The 26266-nt window shown below is 41.3% G+C and overlaps 2 protein-coding genes across 2 annotated transcripts in view; both read right to left on the bottom strand.

Annotated features, from left to right (window-relative positions):
• Positions 1–430: 430 nt before the first annotated feature.
• ATP6V1G2 (ATPase H+ transporting V1 subunit G2) lies at positions 431–10056 on the bottom strand. Its single transcript, XM_034421479.3, has 3 exons — positions 9874–10056; positions 9573–9673; positions 431–7569 (listed from the first exon to the last, which is right to left on the bottom strand). Exons 1-3 carry the CDS (start codon positions 9953–9955, stop codon positions 7396–7398), a joined length of 357 nt encoding a protein of 118 aa, XP_034277370.1. The 5' UTR covers positions 9956–10056; the 3' UTR covers positions 431–7395.
• A 3462-nt stretch (positions 10057–13518) lies between these two features.
• Positions 13519–26266, bottom strand: part of NEU1 (neuraminidase 1) — a 28822-nt gene continuing 16074 nt past the window's right edge. The window contains exons 3-6 of the mRNA XM_034421478.3: positions 24776–25038; positions 21239–21424; positions 17700–17919; positions 13519–16680 (exon numbers count right to left, since the gene is read on the bottom strand). Of these exons, the coding sequence (XP_034277369.2) occupies positions 16460–16680; positions 17700–17919; positions 21239–21424; positions 24776–25038 (890 nt within the window). The 3' untranslated portion in view covers positions 13519–16459. The remainder of the gene's footprint in view (positions 16681–17699; positions 17920–21238; positions 21425–24775; positions 25039–26266) is intronic.

Here is a 26266-nt window from a genome sequence, read left to right on the forward strand (position 1 = left end):
TTCTTCATATGTATTAGGTGTTATTTGTTCACCATCCATATGCATTATGTAATCTTTGTATTTATTTGGTATTTGATTTCTGTTGTTCCTAATAGCTCTTTCTGGTTTGCTATGGTAGTCATGCAAATATCTTGCTTCCTTTTTTGTTAATGTGTCTGTCTTTATTTTGTGTTGACTATTTGTCCATGTTTTGGTTTTGTTTTTATTTTTGTTAATATTTTGATTTTCTATCGTCCCTTCCTCACGAGATTTGGTATCCTTGCATTTATTCGGAAATATTTCATTAAGATGTAATTTAGACCAGTTGGCCTGTTCATGGAACACAGCTGTTCTGGAAACTATAAATTTATTATTATTATCAATGAATCTGTACCCTTTGGTGCCAGTTTCATATCCCATAAATCTTAATCTTCTGGATACGTTTTCTCCCTTTCTTCTCAACTGTTTGGGTATGTGTACGTCTGCAGTGACCCCAAATATGTGCATGTGTGCTAATTTTGGTTTCCTATTATACATCACCTCATATGGTGTCTTATTCACAATACTGGACCAGGTTCTATTTTGAGTGTAATTTGAATAATGTAGGGCTTCTGACCAAAATTGTTTGCCTAAACCAGCATCCTCTAATGTGCATCTAATCATGGTTTGTAATGTGGAATTCTTTCTCTCTGCAATCCCGTTTTGGAACGCAGAAAATGGACTAGACGTGTAATGTAGCATTCCTCTATCCTTTAACCATTGGGAGAATTCTTTAGACATGAATTCACATCCCCTATCTGTCATAATTTGTTTTATTCTGATATTATGTTGTGTTTCTATGCGTTTGTAAAATTCCTTAAATTTTTGAAAGGTTTCATCCTTGTGTTTTAATGTGTAAACAAAACCATAGCGACTGTAATCGTCTACTATTGTTAGGAAGTAACGTTTTCTATAAGTGATTGATGGAGTTAATGGACCAACTAAGTCCATGTGTACTAAGTCAAAAATTTTGTTAGTTGATCTGGTGGATTTTTTTGGCCTGGGACTAGTTTTTAATTTAGTAGATTTACATACTGAGCATTCCAAATAATTTTCACAATTTTTTATTTTGACACCTTCTGCGTGTTCAGTCATTTTTTGTACTACAGGAAAACTTGCATGTCCTAACTTCCTATGTAAGATATGAGCACACTCGTCATGAATTGGTTTACCTATTTTTGGTTTCTTCTCATTGTGTGTATCTGTGTGATCATGAGATATTTTACATTCATCATTGTCACTGTTACTAATATTTTCATCATCTGCCTCAATACAATCTTCCATATTTGAATCAATGTTATGTAACCATCTTTCTTTTGTTATCAGATAGGGTAGGCCTCCTTTAATCATCACAGTGCCTACATTTGTTTTATTCTTCTCTAAAGTTGCTTTTCCCTTTGAGAAAACTATATTGATGTCAGAATCTCTGCTTAATTTTATGGCACTTAGTATGTTATGAGGTATTTCTGGTATTAACAATACCCCCTCTATTTTTCCTAGACCAGGCAAGGTCACATTCCCTCTGCCTAATACTTGAACTTTTTCTTGATTAGCTACCTTTATTACAAACTTATCTTCTGTAAATGAAGACAATATATTTTTGTTATTAGTGGTGTGATTAGTTGCTCCAGAATCAATAAGCCAATTATTGTTCTCATTTGGTTGCGTTTTAGTGCTATCTTGTTTATTTAGTCCATTCAGTGAACCAGATTTTCTCTCTTTTGAATTTTCTCTGCCCCCTCTACTTTCTCTGTAATTTGGTGGGCTTCTATATTTATGTCTATCTGTGGAAGACTGTCTATAATTGTATTTATTCCTATATTCTGACCTATGTCTTTCCTTTGAAATTTTGGGACAATCTCTTCTATTGTGTTCTCTGGACCCACAATTGTGGCATTTAAAAGTTTCATTATATTTTTCTTGGAAAGCTACCTTCCTAAAAGGTTTGTGTTCTGTGTGATTGCTATAACGATTTTTTCTTGAATTGTCTTCTGCTATCAATTTGTTAGACAGACTTTCTATTGACAAATATCCTAGATTGATGGTGTCTAAGTGTGACATAAAACTATCCCATGATGAATCAAGTGAGTTGATAATAACACTTTTCATTGTTTGATCTGAAATCACTTCCCCCCTCAAATGCAGCTCAGCTCTTATTTTGTTTAAAGATATTAAATGCTCACTTATGGAAACCCCTGGTTTTACTCTGGAAGAAAAGAAGTCCTTAGACATTCTTGTGGTGGTAGCTACACTATCGCTGTGAAACAAATTAAACATGCATTGAATTATTTCTGAAACAGTTAGATTTGGTTTGATGCTATGATACATTGCAGGAGACACGCTAGATATTATTAAGAAAAATGCCTTATGGTGTAAACAATCTATTTTTAAAGTCCAAGGTCTTCTTGGGGGACTAGTGATAAAAAATAGTAAATTTTCTTTCATAAAGACAACCTGGAGCTGTTGATACCATTCTTGTAAATTAATGCCATCAACCCTAAGTTTTGGGAAGTCACTGGGTAAGTTACCCACATTATTTTGTCCATTACTTACAACCTGAGGTAGTCCGTGGTCTCGCAAGTGTAGGAAATTGCAAAACGGCATGGGAATGCTCGCAACGAGTCTGCGCGGTTCTCTGGCCAGTTCAAGTCTTTCCGGACCGTCTACGTAGTTTCGCACATGCGCGTTGTTCATTTCTTCTTTGACGTCGTCGTGGAAGGTTCTCTCCATTGTAGCTCGCTCGCTCCGCTCCTCTTCAGACGAGTCGGTCTCTGGCTCGGTCTTAGGAGTTCTGATGGCGGCGACTGTTCTTCTCTTTCTTTTGGGTGCGTTGGCACTTGCTTCGGTCTGCGGTGTAGGGCGGAATCGACATGGCTCTCTGGGCTCGGGCGTCGTCGTTCTCGAAGTCAGGATGGGAGCGTGCAGGTCTTGAAGTATCGGCTTGTTCGCTTGCTTCTTCGTTGGCGCTTTGGAAATTTTTAATTTTGGCCCGAATGCAGCAAAAAGCGTCTTCATTGCTGACTTTACTTGGGATTTCGTTAAGTCGTTTTCATTTTCTGATTCTGGCTCTTCCGAAGAGTTTGAATCCTCCTTTTCACTTTCGTTGTCTGATAACGTTTTTCGCGCCAGAAATTTTGAACTGAGCATTTTGATTGGCTCTGCTTCGCTCACTTTGGAGGCTTGTTGAAACCAAGATGGCTGCCATTCAAAATTTCGCGCGGGATCACATCTTTTCTTTTTCATAACGACTTTCTCTGTAGTCATATCACTCACAGTTTTTTGGTCTTTGGGTTTCTCTTTAGCGATGTTTTTCTCTCTCGCTGCTCCGCTGTTCTTCAGCATTTCTTGGAGGTTCGCGATGAGGCTTTCATCATTCTTCTGGCTTTTTAAAAGCTTCAGTATCTCTGACCTGAGTTCGTTATTTTCTATTTCGATTTCCTCCTGGCCATCATTTTCATTTATTAGTTCTTCTTCTTCAGTGGTGTATTCTTCGGATTCTCTCGAAATCGCGTTTGTGGATTCGTTGATTATTTCTTGTTCAGTTTCTATTTCTTTGCTGTAGGCCCTGGTGTTGGGCCTATCTTTCTTAGACATTTTTAGGTATTTATTGAGTCAATTAACCATCCTCTGCTACCAATTTTGATGCAATATTTTTAGGATCAGACTCAATAATAATAATGAGAGTTAGAGGTTTAAATATATTTCTCTTTAATTATAGTAGGCATTCTATATTCACTGAATATTCACAGATAGAAGCAAAGAAAATGGTGAAGGTGGCTCCTTATATATACAAAGGGTGGAGCCAAGAGTGGGAGTGGTGAATTATGAATACATTAAGAAACAAAGAATAAGTTAACCCCTGATATCCCATATATACATTATTTACACAATAGGGAATAAGGCATTTACATCTGACAGTGTTTTTCTAATGATTTCTGAACAGGTTCATCAAGTTCATTTTCATGACTCCCTACCAGAGAGCACTGAGATGAGGGAAGTTTTGTTTAAATTAATCAGCTGTTATCTACCTTTTCCCATTAATTTGCAGGTGTGTATTTCATCTCATCTCTTAGCACAAAAAAATCTATTTTTTCCACTTTTTGTTTTCTTTTATGTCCTTCCTTCTGCCTGCAGACACAATCCGAATATTGCCTGCAAACCAGAGGTGAAATCCAGCAGGTTATGACAGGTTCTGGAGAACTGGTAGCAGAAATTTTGAGTTGTTCGGTGAACTGGCAAATACCACTTCTGGCTGGCCCCAGAGTGGGGTAGGAATGGGGATTTTGCAATATTCTTCCCCCAGGAGTGGGGAGGGAATGGGGAGTTTGCAGTATCCTTCCCCTGGAGTGGGGAGGGAATGGAGATTTTGCAGTATCCTTCCCCTGCCGCGCCCACCAAGCCACGCTCACAGAACCGGTAGTAAAAAAAATTGGATTTCACCACTGCTACAAACTCTTCTTGAATTCAGCTCACAGTTCAATTCAGCTGCAAATACACAAAATGCATATCTTGCAGGAATTGGGTATGTCTACTTTAATGAAAAAAAGGATTAGAGGTGACATGATAGCAGTATTCCAATATCTCAGGGGCTGCCACAAAGAAGGGAGGAGGTCAATTTATTCTCCAAAGCACCTGAAGGCAGGACAAGAAGCAATGGATGGAAACTAACCAAGGAGAGAACCAACCTAGAACTAAGGAGAAATTTCCTGACAGTGAGAACAATTAATCAGTGGAACAACTTGTCTCCAGAAGCTCCATCACTGGATGTTTTTAATAAGAGATTGAACAACTATTTGTCTGGAACGATTTCTTGCTTGAGCAGGAGGTTGGACTAAAAGACCTCCAAGATCCCTTCCAACTTTGTAATTCTGTTATTCTTCCATCCCAGGTGCCTTTCTCTCCTTCTCCAGTATTTTGTTCCAACTGAAGGATTCATATATGGCTGGATCATTTTAAAACAGATTCTAATTGGGTGTATTAGAAAAACCTGCCTTGTTGTAACTTCTTGATTTTTTCCAACCTCTGCTTGCCTATGTTAATCCTTTTTTTTTTCTTTTTGCATTTGGCTTATGTGTATTTAAAATCTTTTCAATTGCCTAAAATGTCTGTGCCAGAATTCCCTAATCTGGTGACCCAAATTGCATCGCCCAGAGAATAGTCTAATATTGTTAAGATATTTAAATTTAATAGCTGGAGCGGGATGGGTGGGTTGTGCAGTGAGCCAAACACACAGTTGTGTTTGATTGGTTGGAAAGTGCTGGCTCCTGCCTGAGGCAATCTGCACTGTGATTGGTTGCTGTGGGTGGAGGGGGGGTTTCCCGATTTTCCCGCCTTTTTCTTCGGAGTGCCCTGTATGGTCTCTGATCCCGACTATCATGTCTGCTGTAAACATTGATTTAAAATAGCAATAGCACTTAGACTTACAGTATATACCGCTTCACAGTGCTTTACGGTCCTCTCTAAGCGGTTTAAAACATATTTATTTATATAAAACCACATGTTTGTGTCAGCGTCTCTGACTTCACATTTGCTGTGCAATTCCATGACATACACTAGTAGGAGACAATGAGAGATGAACTGCAAAAATGTTTGGATTATGGCAGATTAGGAAAGAGAAATCTTGTTCTGTTGGAAGGAGCAGCCAGTCCACATATTTTTAAACCAACAACTGCAGGTTGCCCTCGACTTTCATTTAGTGACCGTTTGAAGTTACAGCCGCATTGAAAAAAGTGACTTATGGCCATTTTTCACACTTAGGACCATTGCAACATCCCCATGGTCACGTGATTTGCATCCAGATGCTTGACAACCAACTCATGTTTATGACGGTTTGCAGTGTCCCAGGATCAAGTGATACCCCCCCCCTTTTGCGAACGTTTGACGAGCAAAGTCCATGGGGAAATCAGATTCACTTAACAATTGTGCTCCTAATTTAACCATTGTAGTGATTCACTTAACAAATGTGGCAAGGAAAGTCGTAAAATTGGCCAATACTCAACAAATTTATCACTTAACAACATAAATGTTGGGCTCCATTGTGGTCATAAGTTGAGGACTACACCTGTACCACGATCCCGCCTGCTGCAGAACTGTCAAAAGAAAAACAAACACTACATTTTTTTCCCCCTTGTTTAACTGCCTGCCGTTTTTATTGAACTGTTCAGTTACGGATAAACAAGATTGTTGAGATCATAAGAAGGAAACAAATTAAGCAGGGTACAATGGAGCATAAATAGAACCTCTCAGTCTCAGCACACAAATACATGTAGCAAGTAACACAAGGGTAACCTTGCAACCTTCACATTTCCAGACATGTTTTTTCATGCCACAGGGTTGTGTAATACGGAAGGAAATATCCAGCACTGGGTTGTGAAAGAAAGTGGACCTATTTTGGAAGGATCAGCTCTTCGGATTTTACAGCCCCTTTAAAAATGAAAACTAAGCCAAAAAACCCAAAACAACTACAGGTAGTCCTCGACTTACATCCAGATGCTTAACGACTGTTCAAAATTCTGTCGAAGCCTGAAAAAGTGACAATCTGGATTCAAAGTTCACATGCACACACCTTTGGCCATATGATCGCATTTTGGATGCTTCCCAATTGGTTTGCTTATAGCTCATTGCAGTGTGCTTGTGGATGCGTAAACACGAGTTACGATGTTTTTTTTTGTTGGAAACTAGCATTTACTTCCAGTTTACTTCCAGAAAACAACAGAGATAGCAAACAGTGGGTTTACTTTATGACCATGGCATTTGCTTAATGACTACTGCAAAAAATATATATCATAAAATCAGAAGCGGTCACATAATGACTTGCTTAATGACCCGTCACAGTTATAACCATAATTGCAGGCTCGATTATGGTTGTAAATTGAGGACTACCTGTAATCCTGGGGAATAGAGAATAATCTATAGATCTACTTTGAAAACCGGTGTGTGTGTTTGTATGTAGTGTGCAGTCAGTGTCCAGTAATGAATAGAAAGTTGATTGCTTGCTTTTGCATCTTTTGGACATAATGGATTACTTAGACCAGGGGTGGGCAACCTGTGGACTTCAACTCCCAGAATTCTTGAGACAGCCAAGCTATCTCAGGAATTCTGGGAGTTGAAGTCCACAGGTTGTAAAAGGGCCACATTTGCCCACTCCTGACTTAGACTATCAAATGCAATTCACAGCCTTGATTCAAGAGACAATAAAAGAAGGAGAAAGGATGAAAGAGAAGCCTCAGGGAGCACAGGATGTTAGACCTGTTTGATTCAGTGAAGTTATAGGTGGAAATAGAGAACTTCTATTTGGGCATCTAAAGTGTATTGTATGGAGAATAAGGAGTACATCAATAGTCCATCAGACAACTGCAGGCAGGGGTACTAGGCCTTTTAGACAGCCAGGCGGTAATTGGGGTGAATTAGGGGCTGTACATTCCATATAGTAGTGAGAAGGTGACGCAAGACCTGGTCCTTGCCCCGAGCCTGCCCTCCATGCATAGCTTGCAGTTTTTTGCGGGTCTGAGCCTCCACCTCTGCGGACAGATTCCCCTGCGAGCCCAGAGCCTAGAGAAGGGGAGGAAAAAAAATCAAGGTTGTTCCAAAATAAGGAGAAATGAAGCACTAATACAGGTAGTCCTCAAATAACAACAGTTCATTTAGTGATGGTTCAAAGAGTGATGTGGTGGCCTAGAGATGGAGCTCTCGCTTCACAATCAGGAGGCTGTGATTTCGATCCTAAGCAGAGGCAGATATTTCTCTCTCTGGGCACAATGAGAATTTATCTGCTGAACAAAACTCCGCGTTGGTGACAGGAAGGGCATCTGGCCAGTAAAAACTCAGCTCCGTTCGGTTGCCTCCACCCCACAGGTGATTATAGGGTCTTTAAAATAATAATAATAAAGAAGATGATGATTTAGTGATGGTTCAACATTACAATGGCACTGAAAAAAGTGGTGTGGCCATTTTCCACAGTTAAAATCTTTGCAGTATCCCCATGACCAGGTGATCAAAAATTTAGACACTTGGCAACTGGTTCATATTTATGACTGTCGCTATGTCCCAAGTTTATGTGATCCCCTTTTGCGACCTTCCGTCAAGCAAAGTCAATGGGGAAGCCAGATTCAGTTAATAACTGGGTTACTAATTTATTAACTGCAGTGATTCACTTAACAACTCTGGCAAGAAAGATTGTAAAGTGGGGCAAAACTCACTTAACAAATATCTCACTTAACAACAGAAATGTTGTTGTGGTCGTAAGTCGAGGGCTACCTGTAAAGGGAAAGGCTCAAATAAGGAAATTTAATTTGAAATGAATCCAGTATTCCAGATAAAAACTGAATATGTTTCTCCTTTCCACTAGGATTGTGGGGAATGGAAGGATTTATACTCCTTGCAGACTGATGACACAGATAAACCTCCAGGTGGCCTCAACGACTGTCTAAAAAGGATGCAAATGACCAGCTGTCTGCAAGGAGTATAAAGCCTTCCATTCCCCACCCTCCAGTCAGAGCTGAAGAAGCTTCTTGGATGAGAAGCGAAACGTCTTCAAGGAAAATCAGAGCCTTGGTGGCGCAGCAAACTAAAGTGCTGTTAAGTAGCACTTAGCTGCCAGCTGCCTGCAATTACTGTGAGTTCAAATCTCACCAGGCTCAAGGCTGACTCAGCCTTCCATTCTTTCGAGGTAGGTAAAATGAGGACCCGGATTGTGGGGGCAATAAGATGACTTTGTATAAAAAAGAACACCGCTTAGAGGGGGCCGAAAGCCCTACTAAGCAGGTATATACAAAAGTATGAAGGCTATTGCTTAGTGCATTGTAAGCCACCCTGAGTCTCCGGAGAAGGGCGGCATATAAATCGAACCAATAGATAAATAAATAAATAAAAACAAGAAAGTCCAGTTGCCTCTTGAAAAAGCACCTTTGGGACAGTGAAGGGTTATATGTTTTGTCGGTCTTCCCAGGTAATCCAGATGGGAAACAACAACCAGATGAGCTAATTCTACTTCATTGTAAGGCTACATTAACATAAATGTGTAAGTCTGAAAATAAAACCTTCCCACCACCATTTTTAATGCTTGATCCATTTCAGTGGGTCTTTCCTAAGTTTCTTCCTGTGACCGTTAGGCCATTGTGGACTCCTGCTTCTCTTGTCTGGTTCTTTTCTAGGCAGCATCTCTTTCCTTCATCCCCCAAGGTCACTCACACATTCCATTACATCTTTAGATGCGTTTCTATTCGGGGATTTATTTGTATTTTGTTTTCAAGGTGGCCAGATTACGGTTTTATATACCTTGACTTCAATAGGAAGCAAAACATCTGGGGCTCACCAAATATCTTGATGCAAAACTCCCTATCTTAAATTGCAATGGAAAGGCCAACTCCAGCCTTCATCTATCCAGACCTCTGCACCACCCTTTCTCTCTTCCTCCTCTCCAAAATTCCCAACAGGCTTCTTAGAAGCTCCTACTCCATCATCAACATCCCCTTCTAATCTTTTATTCCCCTCCCCACCCTTCCTCTGTGTTTCATCACTGCAAGGCTAAGTAAGCCCCAACCCCTTCATCTCACCGCCTGTTGTTTTTGCTGGAATTCTCTCTCACGCTCTAAGCGATACTGCTCAATTTCAGCCTGGGCTTCTTCTTTGGCCTGCTTCAGCCGCCTGGCCTTTCCTGGGATGGAGAAAAAGAAGTCCAAGGACAAAGCAGAGATGACCTTTCAAGGCCCAGCATTCCTCAAAACATCCCTGCCATTCCTCTCCACGAGAAACTGAAAGATGCTGCCGTTCTCCACTTGAGAACGTGGGTACTCTGCTGGTCAGCCTACACCCCACTTCCAGCATCTTCCCTAACAACCGGGAGCTCCAACTCACGTTTTCGGGCCTCTGCCACCTTCTCTGCAGCCCTCTTCTCTGCCTGCAGCAGCTGCTGAATTCCCTGGGTCTGGCTAGCCATGTTTCTGTAGCAAATAGATGCGTAGCAACGATGCTGCAAGAGGCTCTGGTGATGCCTTCTGCTTCCAGCAAGAGTGGGTACCACTTCTGAGCAAAGCACTTCAAGGTCCTAGTGCCCGACTGCTCCAGCGTTTCTGCTGCTTAATTGTTGCCAAGATGCAGGTAGTCCTCGACTTACGACCACAATCGAGCCCAGAATGTTCTGTTGTTCAGTGAGACGTTTGTTAAAGTGAGTTTGGCTCCGTTTTACGATCTTTCTTGCCACGGTTGCTAAGCGAATCCCTGTGGTTGATCCTAACATGGTTGTTAAGTGAATCTGGCTTCCTCATTGACTTTGCTTGCCAGAAGATTGCCAAAGGTGATCACGTGACCTCGGGGACACAGCAACAGTCGTAAGTATGAACCAGTAGTGAAATGTAAAATTTGTTACTACGGGTTCTGTGGGCGTGGCTTGGTGGGGGGTAATGTGACTAGATGGGCGTGGCCAACTTTTTTTTTTTTAACTTTTAAAACCATTTTTTTCTACAACCTCTTCGGCTGAAGAGGTTGTAAAAATATGCTTTAAAAAGGCTCTGCTGATCAGGAAACTCAGCTGGGATCGTCAGAGGCTTTTAAAAGCATTTTTTCTACAACCTCTTTGGCTGAAGAGGTTGTAGAAAAAATGCTCTTAAAAGCCTCTGACGATCCCAGTTGAGCCGCACGATCATGAGGCTTTTTTTTTTACTTTTAAAAGCATTTTTTCAGCCGAAGAGGTGATAGAAAAAATGCTTTTAAAAATTAAAATTAAAAATTGAAAAAAAAATTTTTTTTTTATTTATATGTCACCCTTCTCTGGAGACTCAGGGCGGCTTACAATGTGTTAAGCAATAGCTTAACGCATTAAAAATTAAATTTAAAAATAAAAAAAGCCTATACCACTTCAGACAAATGGTTATCCAACATCTTCTTAAAAACTTCCTGTGTTGTGTGACATGGTCATTTTTCTCCTGCCATCTTCCAGGAAGCTCAGGGGGGCAAGATCCTTCTTTTGTTTCATAACCACCCTGTAAAGTAGTTTAGACAGAAAGATGAGGCCTGGTCCAAGGTTACACAAGGGGCAATTTTATGATAAGACTCACAGCTTCTTGACCAATGTTTCCTAACTTCATCAATTTTAAGAGGTTGGACTACAACTCCCAGGATTCCACAGCCACCATGCTGGCTAAGGAATTCTGAGAGCTGAAGGCCACAATCTTAAAACTGCTGATGTTTAGACCAAGTGTTACACTGCATCACTCTTGGAAATAAGCAAAATGGTCCTATCCACATAGGAACTAACATGCATCAGAATAGAATAGAATAGAATAGAATAGAATAGAATAGAATAGAATAGAATAGAATAGAATAAGAGTTGGAAGGGATCTTGGAGGTCTTCTAGTCCAACCCCCTGCTTAGGCAGGAAACCCTACACCACTTCAGACAAATTGTTATCCAACATCTTTTTAAAAACTTCCAATGTTGGAGCATTCACAACTTCTGGAGGCAAGTTGTTCCACCGATTCATTGTTCTAACTTGTCAGGAAATTTATCCTTAGTTCTAAGTTGCTTCTCTCCTTCCACCCATTGCTTTTTGTCCTGCCCTCAGGTGCTTTGGAGAATAGCTTGACTCCCTCTTCTTTGATGAGCTCCAAGATGATCTCTAAGATTTTGTTTTTAAGTGAAACTGATGAAGTATGCTTTCAGAACAATTCCATCTGACAAGGGCAAGCTGTTCTTAGTTATGGGGAAAGAATTTCAATAACATTTCAAAAACCTTGAAAGCATCAATTCCTATAACCACCATTACTATAAGAGCTAAGATTATGTGAGGTGCAATCTGAAAAATCCTGAGAAAATTGCCAACTCATCTTAACAACTGTACTTAAAATTGTTATTAATTAATTAAACTACGAGATTTTTCACAGTCTTCTCATTCTTGAAGTCTATTATCAGTTCTAAAATGTCTTTAGAAATTGGGTGGACACATTGTACTTGCTAGAGATAAATCACTGGATTAGAAATCTTCATTGTTGGATTTACTTTGTTAGAACAGGGTGATCTAAGCCAGGTTAATGCCCAAGATTCCGTAAAACCTTAGCAACACAGGAAGTACATTTAAAGCATATTTTATTAAAATTTATATGGAGTCACGCTAAGTGACTCCAGGAGGCTTAACAAAAATAAAACGCCAATACAAAAGCCAAAAAATCCCCATCCCCCTGGTGACAACTATCAAACCAACCACTTGGGGGATTCATATTACCGTGGAATCACCAGGCCCATTGACGAAACTACATCATGAGGCCTTTTGAAAGCATGTGCCCAAATTTATTTCTGGAAGGATGTCTGTGGAGATTCTCAATCATCCAGGTCATGGTTGTCCCAAAGGTGCTTTTTTAAGAGGCAACTGTACTTTCTGGTTTTTCTTTGAAGACGTTTCACTTCTCATCCAAAAAGCTTCTTCAACTCTGACTGGATGGTGGGGAATGGAAGAGGTTATATTCCTTGCAGACAGTTGGTTATTTGCATTCTTTTAGAGTTGTTGAGGCCACCTGGAGGTTTATCTGTGTCCTCGGGGGTCACCTGAGTAGCCATCTATCTCATCTACGACACAGTCCTTTCAACAGTTCCAAGAAGCCTCCACACCCATTTGCACTACTCGGGTGACCCTGAGGATAGATATACTTCCAAGTGGCCTCAACGACTCTCTAAAAGAATGAAAATGACCAGCTGTCTACAAGGAATATAAATCCTTCCATTCCCCACCATCCAGTCGCAGCTGAAGAAGCTTCTTGGATGAGAAGCAAAACATCTCCAAGGAAAAACAAGAAAGTACAGTTGTCTCTTGAAAAATCACCTTTGGGACATTCTGGAGTGATGATGTTCTACAGGGAAGGGGCTATCACAGAGAAGGACCTTTTTCTTGATCCCACCAATGAAACTCCTCAAGGGGAAAAGTAACATACCCTCTCTCTGGTCTGGTGGGTCAGGTATATTTGGGAAAAGATGGCTTTTCAAATAACTTGGGTAGGGCTTTAAAGGTGACAACCAGCACTTTGAATTGGACCAGGAGGCAAATCAGCAGCCAATGTAGCTCCCTCAAAAGTGGTGACACATGTGGAAATCTTAAACTTGCACACAACCAAGCAGGCCACTGCATTTTGAACCAATTAAAGCTTCTGGATACTTTTCAAGTGCAGACCAATATGAATGCATTGTTGTAGTCAAGACGGGAGGTGATTAGGGCTCAGGTGCCTGTATCCTGAAATAGGCTGAAGTTTAGAGTAGAGTAGAGTAGAACAACAGAGTTGGAAGGGACCTTGGAGGTCTTCTAGTCCAACCCCTTCCTCACGCAGGAAAACCTACACCAGTTCAGACAAATGGTTGTCCAATCTCTTCTTAAAAACTTCCAGTGTTGGAGCATTCACAACTTCTGGTGCCATGTTGTTCCACTGATTAGTTGTTCTGTCAGGAAATTTCTCCTTAGTTCTAGGTTGCTTCTCTCCTCGATTAGTTTCTACCCAAGTGGGAATGATACACTCACACTTTTAAAAATACACATTTTGTTTAATTAGTTATTTTAAACAGCTATTTTTAATTAGTTATTTTATTAATGTAAAGTAAAACGAAAAAGGGAAAAACAGAGAACAGAGAACAATCCAAAAGTAAAGAAAGAAAAAACCATAAAAGTAATTTCCAATTTTCTTTACAATTATTAGAACACATACAAAATTACCTCATACTTTATGGTTACAAAAACAAACTTACTTCTTTCTATTATCTATCTTTCCTAATCATCCAAACCATAAGGAATGTTCATTTTTTTCCCATTTCACCAAAAAGTCTGTAAGGGCCTCCCAGTCAGCAATAAAATAGTTTTAAAAAATAAATACTAAGCCTTTTAATTAATTTCTCCAAGGGTGTGGGGAAGTTTATACACAAACAAATATATACAATATAAGTTATGACTCAAGAAGCTGAAATCTGAGATAAACCTCTGCTTATTTAACAAAAGGTATTACATTTCATTCATTCCATTCATCTTTTATTTTACATATTTAGTAATCTTCCAGTAACTGAAGAGAGTTTACTTCCAACGTCTGGATAAAGGCACTCCTCATAAAAATCAAGATTGAAAAGGCAAACAACATAAAAATCAAGATTAAAATAAATAAATAAAACTGCTACGGTAGAAATAACGATTCCTTCCCCTCCCCTTTTTGAGTTTTCCTTCCTTAAGACAATTTATTATGTTTTGTAGTTTCTTTGGAGGACATTTTGCAAGGATTTGCTTTTATTGGCTGTGGCTCGAGCCCTCCTAGGATGTGGTTGTGTAAAAGAGCCCATTAAATAACTAAATAAAGGTTAGCACGCCCTGGATCATTCCCACCCTATAGCTTGCTGTCTTTCTTTCTTTCTTTCAGCACCCATCAGTTAAAACTGTTGTGTTCAAAATCAAAAAAAAAAAAAAAAAGGCCTTGCTCGAATTATCAGCTACTAAAGCTTTATTCCATGACGCTTCTGATGAGTAGGTGTAAAATCTATAGCGTACATCCATGCCCTTGAACTCAGTTCAGATTTCTTCTTCCAAGAATTAGCTTCATGGCGTCAATTATGCTACCTGACTGTTGCCTGGAGCTCAAGGTAAGCTTTGTAGCTTTATTAACTGCATCTGACTCTTGTATGGGTGTTTCTGTGTTAGGAATTACCAGCTTATCTTCTTTTTAATGATGAAAAGAATTTGGAGACTGGAACCAAGCTGGCCACCCACCAAGGTGTCGGAATTGCTTGACTGATTATCTGCTGTTCTAGTTGTTTTCGACTCCTAACACCCAAAAACACATCAAAAAGGACTTGATGCTTTATAATCAATCGGTTAATTAAAAAAAATGTTGAAAATAAAATGACTGTCACACCAATAATTAAAAAAAACAATTTCCCAAAACTTGGCCTCCTCAAACAAGATTGCACATTAAAGGAAAGGCGGAAAAATAATTCCCCAGACAGCTAAACTGATTCACACATAGTCACAATATGGACTTTATAGAGAAACGTCAGATAATTGGAGGCCTAAGTTCTAAAAATCGACTCACAAAGAGGTGTGTGAATGAAAAGAAGCAAAAATGTGTGCAGATTATCCTCCAGCCCAAAGGGGCCACAACTTTATGGCATTAAGAAAAAAAACACATCCATGAAGATTCATCATTAAAATATAAACCAGGGTAAGCACTCCAAGTGGTTACCGCAGCATTTCTCAAGCTTAGCAGCTTTAGGTTGGCAAACTTAAGGCTGGAATTTTTAGAGTAGAAATGGGAAGAAAATCTATGAATTACAAACCACCCACAATCCATCCTTAAAATACAGGCCACCAAAATGCAGCCATTTTGCTGATCTTGAGATACTGGAGGAGTAAACACTAAGGGTTTTTTTTTTTTTTTTTTTGAAGGGGGGGCTCAATAGAGCCCATGGATTTTGCACTCCTGCAATCCGTCAGCAGAGAAGTAGCCGATGCAGAGAGGTCATTTCTGTGAAGAATATTTTTAACAACTCAAAGGTGCTTTTTCAAGAGGCTTTTCCTTCTCATTCAGGAAGCTTCTTCAGTTCTGAACTACAGTCAGAACTGAAGAAGCTTCTTGGATGAGAAGCAAAATGTCTTCAAGGAAAAACAAAGGCCAGTTGTTGCCTCTTGAAAAAAAGCACCTTTGGGACCACCGTAACCTGGACGACCGAGAACTTCCATAAATATTTTTACCTCAAAACTGTCCCCTGCTTGTTCGCCTCTCTGCCCACCCCACTCTTTTCTTTTGTGCTCTTAAAATTCACAGTCCAACGTTTTTTATAAACCATAGAAGCAACTTGTCCCATCAGAAAAATGGGGACACAGGTTTGAAATACATTCATTTGAAATCACAGATGTTGGCAACGCAGAAGAAAAACTGGCTTGTTCTCCCACACACCCTGCCTGCGAACCTTCAGGCGCGTTTTAGGGTTTTTTGGGTCCAGCAAGTGGACATCTTCTGCTCTTGATTCCATTTTATTGTTCAGAAAGTCAGTCGAAAGTGCATAAATTTATCCCTCACAAAGTCTGCCTTTGTGTTTCGTTCCAGGGATCTGGCCCATCCCTACCTGATCTACGCACAATTTCTATAAACCTATGCACATTCATAAATGTGAGAAAAAGCACAGGAAAACAGACTCAACCTCAGAAAATCAGAAAGAAATAACAGAGGTTCGGAGGGGGGGGGGTTGCCCATTAGGCAGGCACAAAGAGAAGTGCAGGGCACAATTGGAAAATAATTATGTGGTCCTCTTTAGCCGCCCTGACTTCTGCTGAGACATGCCCAAGCTCTCTACCCATGTCCTTCAATTGCATTCTTTAGATCCCCAAAACACCAGTTTGTTTGGTTTCTCCCCAGTCCAAGCACACATTTTCTTTTCCCTCCCATGACAAAATTTGAAAATGTTTAAGATGCCCCAGAAAGGAGGATCAGAGCTGCCCGTTGAGGCTAATCTTGGCCACAGAGATACTTTCTGTATATTCGACCTCGCCCTTCTCATAAATGACAAAGAGGCAGTGGTCGTCCCGCAGAGAATTTCCCTCCAGGGTGGTCATGGAGGAATAGCCACTGGAACCTCTCCAGATCAGCAAGGGTTCTTTCCACCAAGAAGACCCATTGGTGAAACTCCAGCGTAGCGTCAGGTTGACCCCTGCAATGGAAAGGAAAAAAAAAATATTCAGCGTCGAGCTTATAAAGCAGTTACTTCAAACCGTCACTAAATGAATGGTTGTAAGTTGAGGACCACCTATGTTTCTTAAACTTGCAAATACAGTATTCAGATGCATGGACTTCAACTCTCAGAACTCCCCAGCCAGCAGGCTGGGAGTTAAAGTTTGCATAGCTTAAAGTTTCCAAGGTTGAGAAACACCGGTTTAGAAATATTTGCACATTTTAACAAGAAGTTTCACTCTTCCATATTCTGGACATTCTCCACAGAGGGGGAGGAATATGACACCACCTATCTCCTGTTTACAACACAGTCCTTTCAGCAGTTCCAAGAAAGATCCACACCCATTTGCACTATTCAGGTGACCCTGAGGACGCCTTAATTTCTTGGTGATCAAGGTAATCTAATTCAGAAAATCCTAGGTGACACCTGGCTGGCTGGATAGTTATGCCTGCTGTTTTAAGACTGGGGGGGGGGGGAAAGCCTTTTAACTGCTGCAGACTGTGCTGTATTTACTGCAGCACAGTCTGCATCAAATGTTATAAATAATAGTATCACCCAGATAGAATTCACAGTACCTCCTACTTGGATGAATTTGCCCATGAAACTCTGGAAGATCCTGAAGGCATGCTACAATTAGTGATTATTAACCTTTATAAAGTAATGGTCTTCACCTGTAATTTTGGTTCCAAGGTTTAATAGGGAAATTAACAGAACTAGCAGAAGGTTAAGCAAAATGTACAACAAATAGAAGTACTACGGATACAAAAATCTCTTGCGTCAATTCCATACCTTTCAATGTGTGTAGGGACAGGAGACAGTTGTATAAAAGAAAAAGAATCAGCGAAAACATTTCCCACCCCCAGCAATTTGAGTGAATTTGGCCAATTGTGACATAATACACCAAGGTTAAGCAAATGGTAGCATTGTGCAACTTGTACGCCCAGATGCAAATATATAAACAGAGAGAAAATCCCAATCTTTTGATTATTTTTACTCACGCAGCTCACGATGAGCTGGATTGGTGAAGAAAATCAGACCGGATTTGACAAGAGCTCCTGCAGCCACTGCGGGATCTATTAAACCCTCATCAAATCTCACGTTCTCCAACGGAAGGGTATCGCAACCGTCGTAACTGCGAACCACTATGCGACATCGGCAGTGGTAGAAATTCTCATTCCGGGCGTTCACCACCACGGAGCCATCTGGCAGCTCATAGGGCTGTTCGAAAAGGAGACCAATGAGAAGCTGAGAAGATTTGGGATAAGCAATCATATTCTTTCTTTTCCTCTGTATTTGGGTAGGACCTCACACTTTCTATTGGCGTGGTTTGTGAGCCACAACGACTAGGTTTCCAAGCTCTGCTAAGCCATATAGAGCAGGGGTGTCAAACTCATTGAGAGCCATTTCAGGGTTGTGTTTGACCTTGGGGGGCCGGGGTGTACGTGGCCAGCTCGACGTCATTCGTGTGGTGGCCCGAGCACTCTGCCAGTGAACACGAGCTCCTGAGCTCCGTTTCGGCTGAGACAGCCTCCTGCAACCATCTGCCAGTGAAAACGGACCTTGGGAGGAGTGCACGCAGCCCTCCCGAGCTCCGTTTTCACTGGCAGGAGGCCGTTCTGCAGGAGGGTCCTTTGCTGTTTCCAGAGTGGCCCTGCGGGCCAGATCTAAGCACCTTGTGGGCCAGATCAAGGCCCCCCAGGCCTTGATTTTGATACCCCTGATATAGAGCATGATTTTTAAAGCAAAATCTTTACTACACAGAACAGGCCTGCAGATGAAATTAAGATGATTTGGGATAAACACTTAAGATTCTTTTTTCTCCTCATTTGGGTAAGACCTCACACTCCCAATTTGTTTCAACCATCAAGAAAGAAAGAAATCTTAATTGTCATTTTAACTGAAAGCTGCCTAGAGTCAGCTTTGACAAGACAAAGTCGTAAAACGGGGGCAAAGCTTAACAACTGTCTCACTTAGCAACAGAAATATTGGGCTCAATTGTGGTCGTAAGTCGAAGACTAGCTATAGTATTGGCAGTTCATTAGCCAACCGATTTCCACCTCACCAGAGCCACATGGACAGAGCCATTCAGAGAAAGAAGAGATGAGATGTTAAAACAGCTGAGTCATCACCTCAAAACACAGCAGTGTAAAATGCATCTCAGTTTGGCCCAAGTCCCTCGCAGTGGTCTGCCAATTTCTAAGGATTCTCTTACATTAATATTTAAACCATCCTTGGATGCATCTTTATTGTCTGAATATGGTTCCTCCTGAACTTAAGTGGGATGAAATTCTGAATGAATTTAGACAGGGTCACGTTGCCTGGGTTTCAAATCGCTTTTCTGGAAACATGAAATCCAGTTTACCTTTCTCTTTCAAATCCATTTCAAATGTAGAGAATTTACTGACTTTCCATTTGACGGAAATTCTCAGGAATCCTACAACTACAAGGTGAGATAATCTCCTGCAATTTGTAAAAGGAATGTAGAATTGACCTTGGGAAAGTATAAGAGTGCTGATCAGAGAGGAAGAGGAGCTGTGAAGGAAGGAAGAAGAAATTACACAGTCCACAGATTGAAGGAAATGTGAGAACGAAACTCAAAATACAGGTAGTCCTTGACTTACAACAGTTCGCTTAATGACTGTTCAAAGTTACAAGGGCACCGAAATGAGTGACCTATCTATGACTCAGGGGTGAAATGCTCCTGGTTCGGATCGGATTGCCCGATCCGGTAGCGATGGTGGCGGGTGGTTCAGAGAACCGGTCGCAAAAATCCCTGCCCCCCCGATGCCCAGCTGAGCCCACAATCATCAGAGGCTTTTTTTTTACTTTTAAAAGCAGAGGTTGTAGAAAAAAAATGCTTTTAAAAGGCTCTGACGATCCCAGCTGAGTTGCCTGTTCGTCTGAGGCTTTTTTTTCTTTTAAAAGCAAAAAAAAAAAATGTTTTTAAAAGAAAACAAAAGCCTCTGGTAATCAGGCAACTCAGCTGGGATTGTCAGTGCCTTTTAAAAGCAGATTTTTTTTACAACTGGCCAAAGAGGTTGTAGAAAAAATGCTTTTAAAAGTAAAAAAAAAAAAAAAAGTTGGCTACGCCCACCCAGTCATATTACCCCCCACCAAGCAACGCCCACAAAACCAGTAGTAACAAATTTTACATTTCACCACTGCTATGACCATTGTTCACACTTATGACAGTTTCAGCATCCCCATGGTCACATGGGGTTTACATTCGAATGCTTGTCAACTGGCTCACATTTATGACAGTTGCAGTGGCCCGGAGGGGGGGGGGTGTCACGTGATCCTCTTTTGACAAGCAAAGCCAATGGGGAAACCAGATTCGTCTAACAACCGTGTTACCAATTTAACAACTGCAGTGATTTGCTTAACAAATATAGCAAGAAAAGTCGCAAAATGGGGCACTTTTAACAAATTTCTCACTCGGCAACATAAAAGTTTGGCCTCAACTCTGGTCATATGTTGAGGACTATCCGTAACTCACCTTGGCTTTATTTCGTATAAGTGGGGACACAAAAGACATTTGTTTGGGCTTTCAATGGTACTGACTACAATAAAATGTTTTATAGATGGCATCTGGATCCTAAAAAGTTAGCTTATATGTATCCGAATTTGCAATCTAAGTGTTGGAAATGTGATTGTGATGATGCCATTATTATCATATATGGTGGACTTGTAAAAAAGTTAAAGCATTTTGGATTAAAATATGGTGGATTATCCAAAATATCCTTAAAAAGAAGATAAAGTTTACTCCACAGTTGTTTTTGCTGGGTATAATCACAGATTGTACGGTTATAGACTAAATTGATCTTAAATTTAATAACTGCAGCTAGACTCTTGGTGGCGCAATATTGGAAGAAGGAAGATTTGCCTACTATTGAAAAATGGACATTAAAAGTAACGAATTTAGCAGAAATGGCAAAAATTTCAGCTTATTTGAAAGATCACTCACAAGAAAGATATATATCGGAATGGAGAAGATGGATCGATTATATTCAAAACAAATATCAGACTAAAAAGTATCAAATAGCTTATGAATGAATAGAAAAATTAAGAGTATTTATATTTAGTTAAGTAAAAGGGGAGTTAAAGTGTCAAGGGGGGGATAGGAATCCATAGATAGTTAAACTAGTTTAGTATATGATTGTCAACTGTTACACCCTGTAATAAAATAAAATAGCATTCCTACAATTCCTGCAATATCTGTTTCTTTGACTGGGCCTACTTCAAGGAGCTGAACACAATCCTGAAAATTTGTTCCAGGTGTTTTTCTGTCCCTTATTATAAAGCAAACAAAATTAAGGTAGGATTTTCTTTCTCGTGATCTCCTTCAGTCTCTGCTTTGCGCAGTTTGTTCTTCAAGTTCCTCCTTAATAGCTTACTCAGCAGTTCTCTCACATTTCCCTCAAAATCAAGTACAAATGTCCGCCATCTACAAATAACGTTCTAAACCAGTGACGCCTTTGATTTCTTTCTGAGAGGTAAAACTCAATAGCCAAGGTTTGACCTTCGCAGTTGTACTGACCTGGCATTCGTCAGGATTAAAGTCACTGAAATTCTTCTGCCCTCCGTAAGGAATGCCGTGCAAGGGCTGTCTCCCGTAATACCAGGTCAGGCCGTGGTCATCACTGAGGAGGCAGGAGATCCCATCCAGCTCTAAAGTCCCATGGCCACAAACAATTAATCGTCCCTTCTCGGGCTCGTAGCGTTTCTGCAAACCAGGACAGATTGGGTTAATGAAATGGAATGTAGTAAACTCGATCTCCAGGTGGGAGGAGGTGTTGTGGTCCGCCAGCAGCCTGTGGGAGCTGGCAGTGGAGTCAAACAGTGAGGAGGCTGGGGAGGAACATGGGCCAGTCCTGGAATCTGGAGAAGGCCCGGACGAGGGCTCTGTCTCGAAGGCAGAGATGGGGCCAGGGCCATCTGGGAGTGATGCGTGGACTCTGGAACCTCCAGAGAAGGATAGCAGAGAGGCAGGGGAACAAGGGGAGCCTGTTCCTAGTGAATGCATGCACAGAGCTGCCAGAAGGCAAGAGCAGCTAAAGCAAAAGGGACGACTCGGCAGTAAGGCCAGGAGATGATTGGCCCCTCCCATAAGGCTTAAAAGAGCAACAGAGGCACTTGGGCCTTTTTGCAGGAAAGCAACGATGCTAACTCTGTTTCTAGTCGGCATCTCTTGTTTGTTTCTGAATTTCGTGGGGCTTTGCCAAATCAGGCCTTTGGCAGGGTGTCAAAGAAGATAAAGGTTGGTGACTATCCTGAAGGACTTCTTCTGAAGGACTTGTTTTGCAACTAATTAGGACTCAGCTGGGAATGAACGTAATTCTCAGCTATTACAATAAAATAGGTTTGTGTCTTGTAATGCTCAGTAAACCTAGGTCACAACAGGAAATGCATTTCAGAGGAATAACAGAAACTCCAGATGTGTGAGGTGAAGAAAGCAACTCTCAGACATAAACAACCAGATCCACACAGGAAGAGTTCAATTAGCTACTCTGTTGCTTATCTCTATAACCCAGGAATCTTCTCTGGATAAGGTTCAACAGTATTCAGTGGGGGAATCGGACATTGCCCACGTGTGCCTATGTCAGGGGTCTGCAACTTTAAACACTCAAAGAGCCATTTGGACCCGTTTCCCACAGAAAACACCGGGAGCCACAAAACCAGGGGTGAAATCCAGCAGGTTCTAATAGGTTCTGGAGAACCAGTAGCAGAAATATTGAGTAGTTCGGAGAATCGGCAAATACCACCTCTGGTTGGCCCCAGAGTGAGGTGGGAATGGAGATTTTGCAATATCCTTCCCCTGCCACACCCACCAAGCCACGCCTATAGAACTGGTAGGGAAAAATTTTGAATTTCACCCCTGCACAAAGCCCTTCCGGTGCCTGACTATTTCTTGAGCGGCCACAAAACTAGCGTATGTAGTTGAATTAAACATTCAGTTTTCTTCTGAAACTTCTTTTCTTGGATTTATCCATGGTTGGCCTACTGGGGGTTGAAAAGCTCAATAAATTGCGTGCCGGTGGGTGTCGCACATTGGTAGTTGTGACGCATATTTTGAGTGACAGGGAGCCACAGCAGAGGGGTGAAAGAGCCACATGCGGCTCCAGAGCTGCAGGTTGCTGACCCGTGGCCTATGTAGAGATTCCAGACTAATTCCCCACTTGATTCCTCCCCCTGGCTCAGCCAGTCTCTGTCAGACACTAATATTCTCAGAGTGGATGCTTGATGTAGATAGCAGAGTACTTCGGTTTTTTTTTTTTTTTTTAATTTGATTTATATGCCGCCCTTCTCCGGAGACTCAGGGCGGCTTACAATGCGCTAAGCAATAGCCTTCATTCTTTTGTATATTTATACAAAGTCAGCTTATTGCCCCCACAACTGGGTCCTCAATTTATGTACCTTAGAAAGGATGGAAGCCTGAGTCAACCTTGAGCCTTGGCGAGATTCGAACCTGCAGTAATTGCAGGCAGCTGGTCTTAATAACCAGCTTAAGTTTGGCAAGATTCTGTGTATAGATATGGAACAATAAACAACTCTGCTTGGAAGCGATACCGGGTGTCTTCCCTGGTTTACTGGGCCTGACAGCTAGGAATGTGAGCACTTAATTGCCGTTTTCTTCACCACTGCACTGCACTGCTTCTCTTCTCCATCCCTTTCTCAAAAGAGAAAGAGAGAGTGCACTTCATTCTTCCATGAAAATGCTACCTCTGCTTAGGATTGGACACCTATGCCCGTATTTTATATATGGTGATTTCTATGGATTTTGATATCCACACATCCACGTTATTTCTGTGTCCTTTTCTCCTCTCCTCCTACAATTAAAACTAGGTTATCTGTCTTCTGACCTAGGCTCCCTTAACAAACAGGAGGCAGGAATCGGTCCTGGCAAAACTTCTTTTATTTACATGACTGTGAATTACGTTCATTGGGTGTCAGCAAGGTTTGTCCAAACAGTTTTTCAAAGTAATATTTCTCAAAAACACCTTATCTTGCTTGGCAAGCTGCCACGTAACTTGTTTCCAAACGCAGTACAAAGCAAAACCTGGCACAGAGTCTCTCAGAGTCACTGAATGAACAAATTGTTTCCTGAAAAAGTCCACTCCCTGTTCACTCCTCTTTTATTTCCTATGGGAGGGGCCAATCACCTCCAAGGTGTGGGTTTTACTTTTGAGTTGACCCTGCTTTCTGAGTTATTCTTCTGGCAGCTCTGCGCATGCATACACTGTTCCTCTGCCTTGCTGCTGTCTACCTCAATCTCTGCCTCCAATGCTGGGAAAGATTGAGGGCAAAAGAAGAAGGGGATGGTAGAGAACGAGGTGGCTGGATGGAGTCACTGAAGCAGTCAGCGTGAGCTTAAATGGGTTCCAGAGGAAGGTAGAGGACGGGAAGGCCTGGAGGAACGTTGTCCATGGGGTCGCGATGAGTTGGACACGACTTCGCAACAACAACAACAACAACAAGCCTTACAATCAAGTAGATGTCAGGTTTCGATGCTATCTCAAAATAAATGAATTTCCAAACTGCCGATCTTTGAGGAAATGTTCTCTTTATTGAGCATAGTGACCTGTCCCTGGCTCTTTCGTGGTCAGCACTGACCTTTGCCCCCCAAGCCCTCCCTTTCCGATCCCCAATTCTCTGCGTCTCATTGGCTAACTTCCAAGCCACTCTCCTCATCCCATCTCCGTCAGATGACAGGAATGTGCCCCCTCCTCCCATCTCCGAGGAAACAGAATCTTCAAAGGAATTAAGTAGGCAAAAGTTCAAGCTTCTCCTCTCCTATTCATATGTCAGCGCTGGAACACTGACAGTAGAATTAATTCATCTGCTCCTATTCGCTGACTTATTTATATCTGGAAGGGGTGGCAGAAATTTGCTGTTTTGTAAAAATGGTGGTGGATAAGGATCAACATTAGCATTGATTCTGATGCTTGCTACAGGCTCCGTTGCCTTCCAGTCCCACATCATCATCGCGACACATATAAACAGGGGGTAAGGAAAACGGTGAATTAATTCAGCACAATAATTTCTTACCACCTCTCTTTTTGAGGTGTAGGCTCACCTGGATGCCATAGCCCGGTCCAGGGGCAAACATGGTCGTGCCGACTTCTTCAGAGAGATTCCGGGGACGGCTCCACGTGACACCATCATCCAAGCTGCGAATGATCATGACGCTGGCAGTGGTACACCCGCGGAAGTGTGCACAGAGAGTATAGATTAAGAACACGGTGTCCTTTTCCCAATCTATCACCACAGCTCCAAGGTTGAGGCCATCTACGAGGGAACCATCGTCAACTATGAACGAAGTTGGGCTCCAGTTAGCACCTAGAAGGACAGGCAGATCACGGATTAAATTTCTTTGCTAGGCTTTTCCAGTCTGATACCAGCCTCCTCTTGGATTACCAAGAGCCGCGGTGGCGCAGTGGTTAGCGCACAGTACTGCAGGATATTTACAGACCCCTCGCATCCGGGACATAAATTGTTTCAACTCCTACCCTCAAAACGACGCTATAGAGCACTGCACACCAGAACAACTAGACACAAGGACAGTTTTTCCCCGAACGCCATCACTCTGCTAAACAAATAATTCCCTGAACACTGTCAAACTATTCACATTAGGCTGCATTACTATTACTATTAGTCTTCTCATCGTTCCTATCACCCATCTCCTCCCACTTATGACGGCATGACTGTAACTTTGTTGCTTGTATCCTTACGATTTATATTGACATTGTTTCCTAGTATGATTCGATTGCTTATTAGTACCCTATGACTATCATTAAGTGTTGTACCTTACGATTCTTGACGAATGTATTTTTTCTTTTTATGTACACTGAGAGCGTATGCACCAAAGACAAATTCCTTGTGTGTCCAATCACACTCAGCCAAAATAGAATAGAATAGAATAGAATAGAATGGAATGGAATGGAATGGAATGGAATGGAATGGAATGGAATGGAATGGAATGGAATGGTATGGAATGGAATGGTACGGAATGGAATGGTATGGAATGGAATGGAATGGAATGGAATGACATGGCATGGAATGGCATTCTATTCTATTCTATTCTATTCTATTCTATTCTATTCTATTCTATTCTATTCTATTCTATTCTATTCTATTCTATTCTATTCTATTCTATTCTATTCCTGCTGATCACTGGCTGCCAGCAGTTTGGCAGATCGAATCTCACCAGGCTCAAGGTTGACTCAGCCTTCCATCCTTCCGAAGGGTAAACCCTGGGTAAAGTGAGGACCCAGATTGTTGGGGGCAATATGCTGACTTTGTAAAACCACTTAGAGACGGCTGTAAAGCACTGTGAAGCGGTATATAAGTCTAAATGCTATTGCTATTACTAGCAACAGTTGCACTGCCCTGTCTGAGTTAATTGGATATGTAGTTGGTAGAGGATTATTATGGTTTCTTGGCTGGAGTACGATATATATATATATATATTTAATTTTCCAAGATTCTGGTTTACATTTTTCATAGAGGTAAAAGGTAAAGGTTCCCCTCGCACATATGTGCTAGTTGTTCCTGACTCTAGGTGGCA

Source organism: Pantherophis guttatus, chromosome 2 (genome assembly GCF_059756535.1).
Source record: "Pantherophis guttatus breed Tessera chromosome 2, ASM5975653v1, whole genome shotgun sequence".
NCBI lineage: Eukaryota > Metazoa > Chordata > Lepidosauria > Squamata > Colubridae > Pantherophis > Pantherophis guttatus.

Excerpts from the sequence above, each read along its gene's own strand:
- ATP6V1G2 (XM_034421479.3), bottom strand. The coding sequence starts at position 9,955 with ATGGCTAGCCAGACCCAGGGAATTCAGCAGCTGCTGCAGGCAGAGAAG. Across the intron at positions 9,674-9,873 it reads GGTGGCAGAGGCCCGAAAAC|GAAAGGCCAGGCGGCTGAAG; the intron begins GTGAGTTGGAGC and ends TCTCCATCCCAG. Across the intron at positions 7,570-9,572 it reads TCCAGCAAAAACAACAGGCG|GCTCTGGGCTCGCAGGGGAA; the intron begins GTGAGATGAAGG and ends CCCCTTCTCTAG.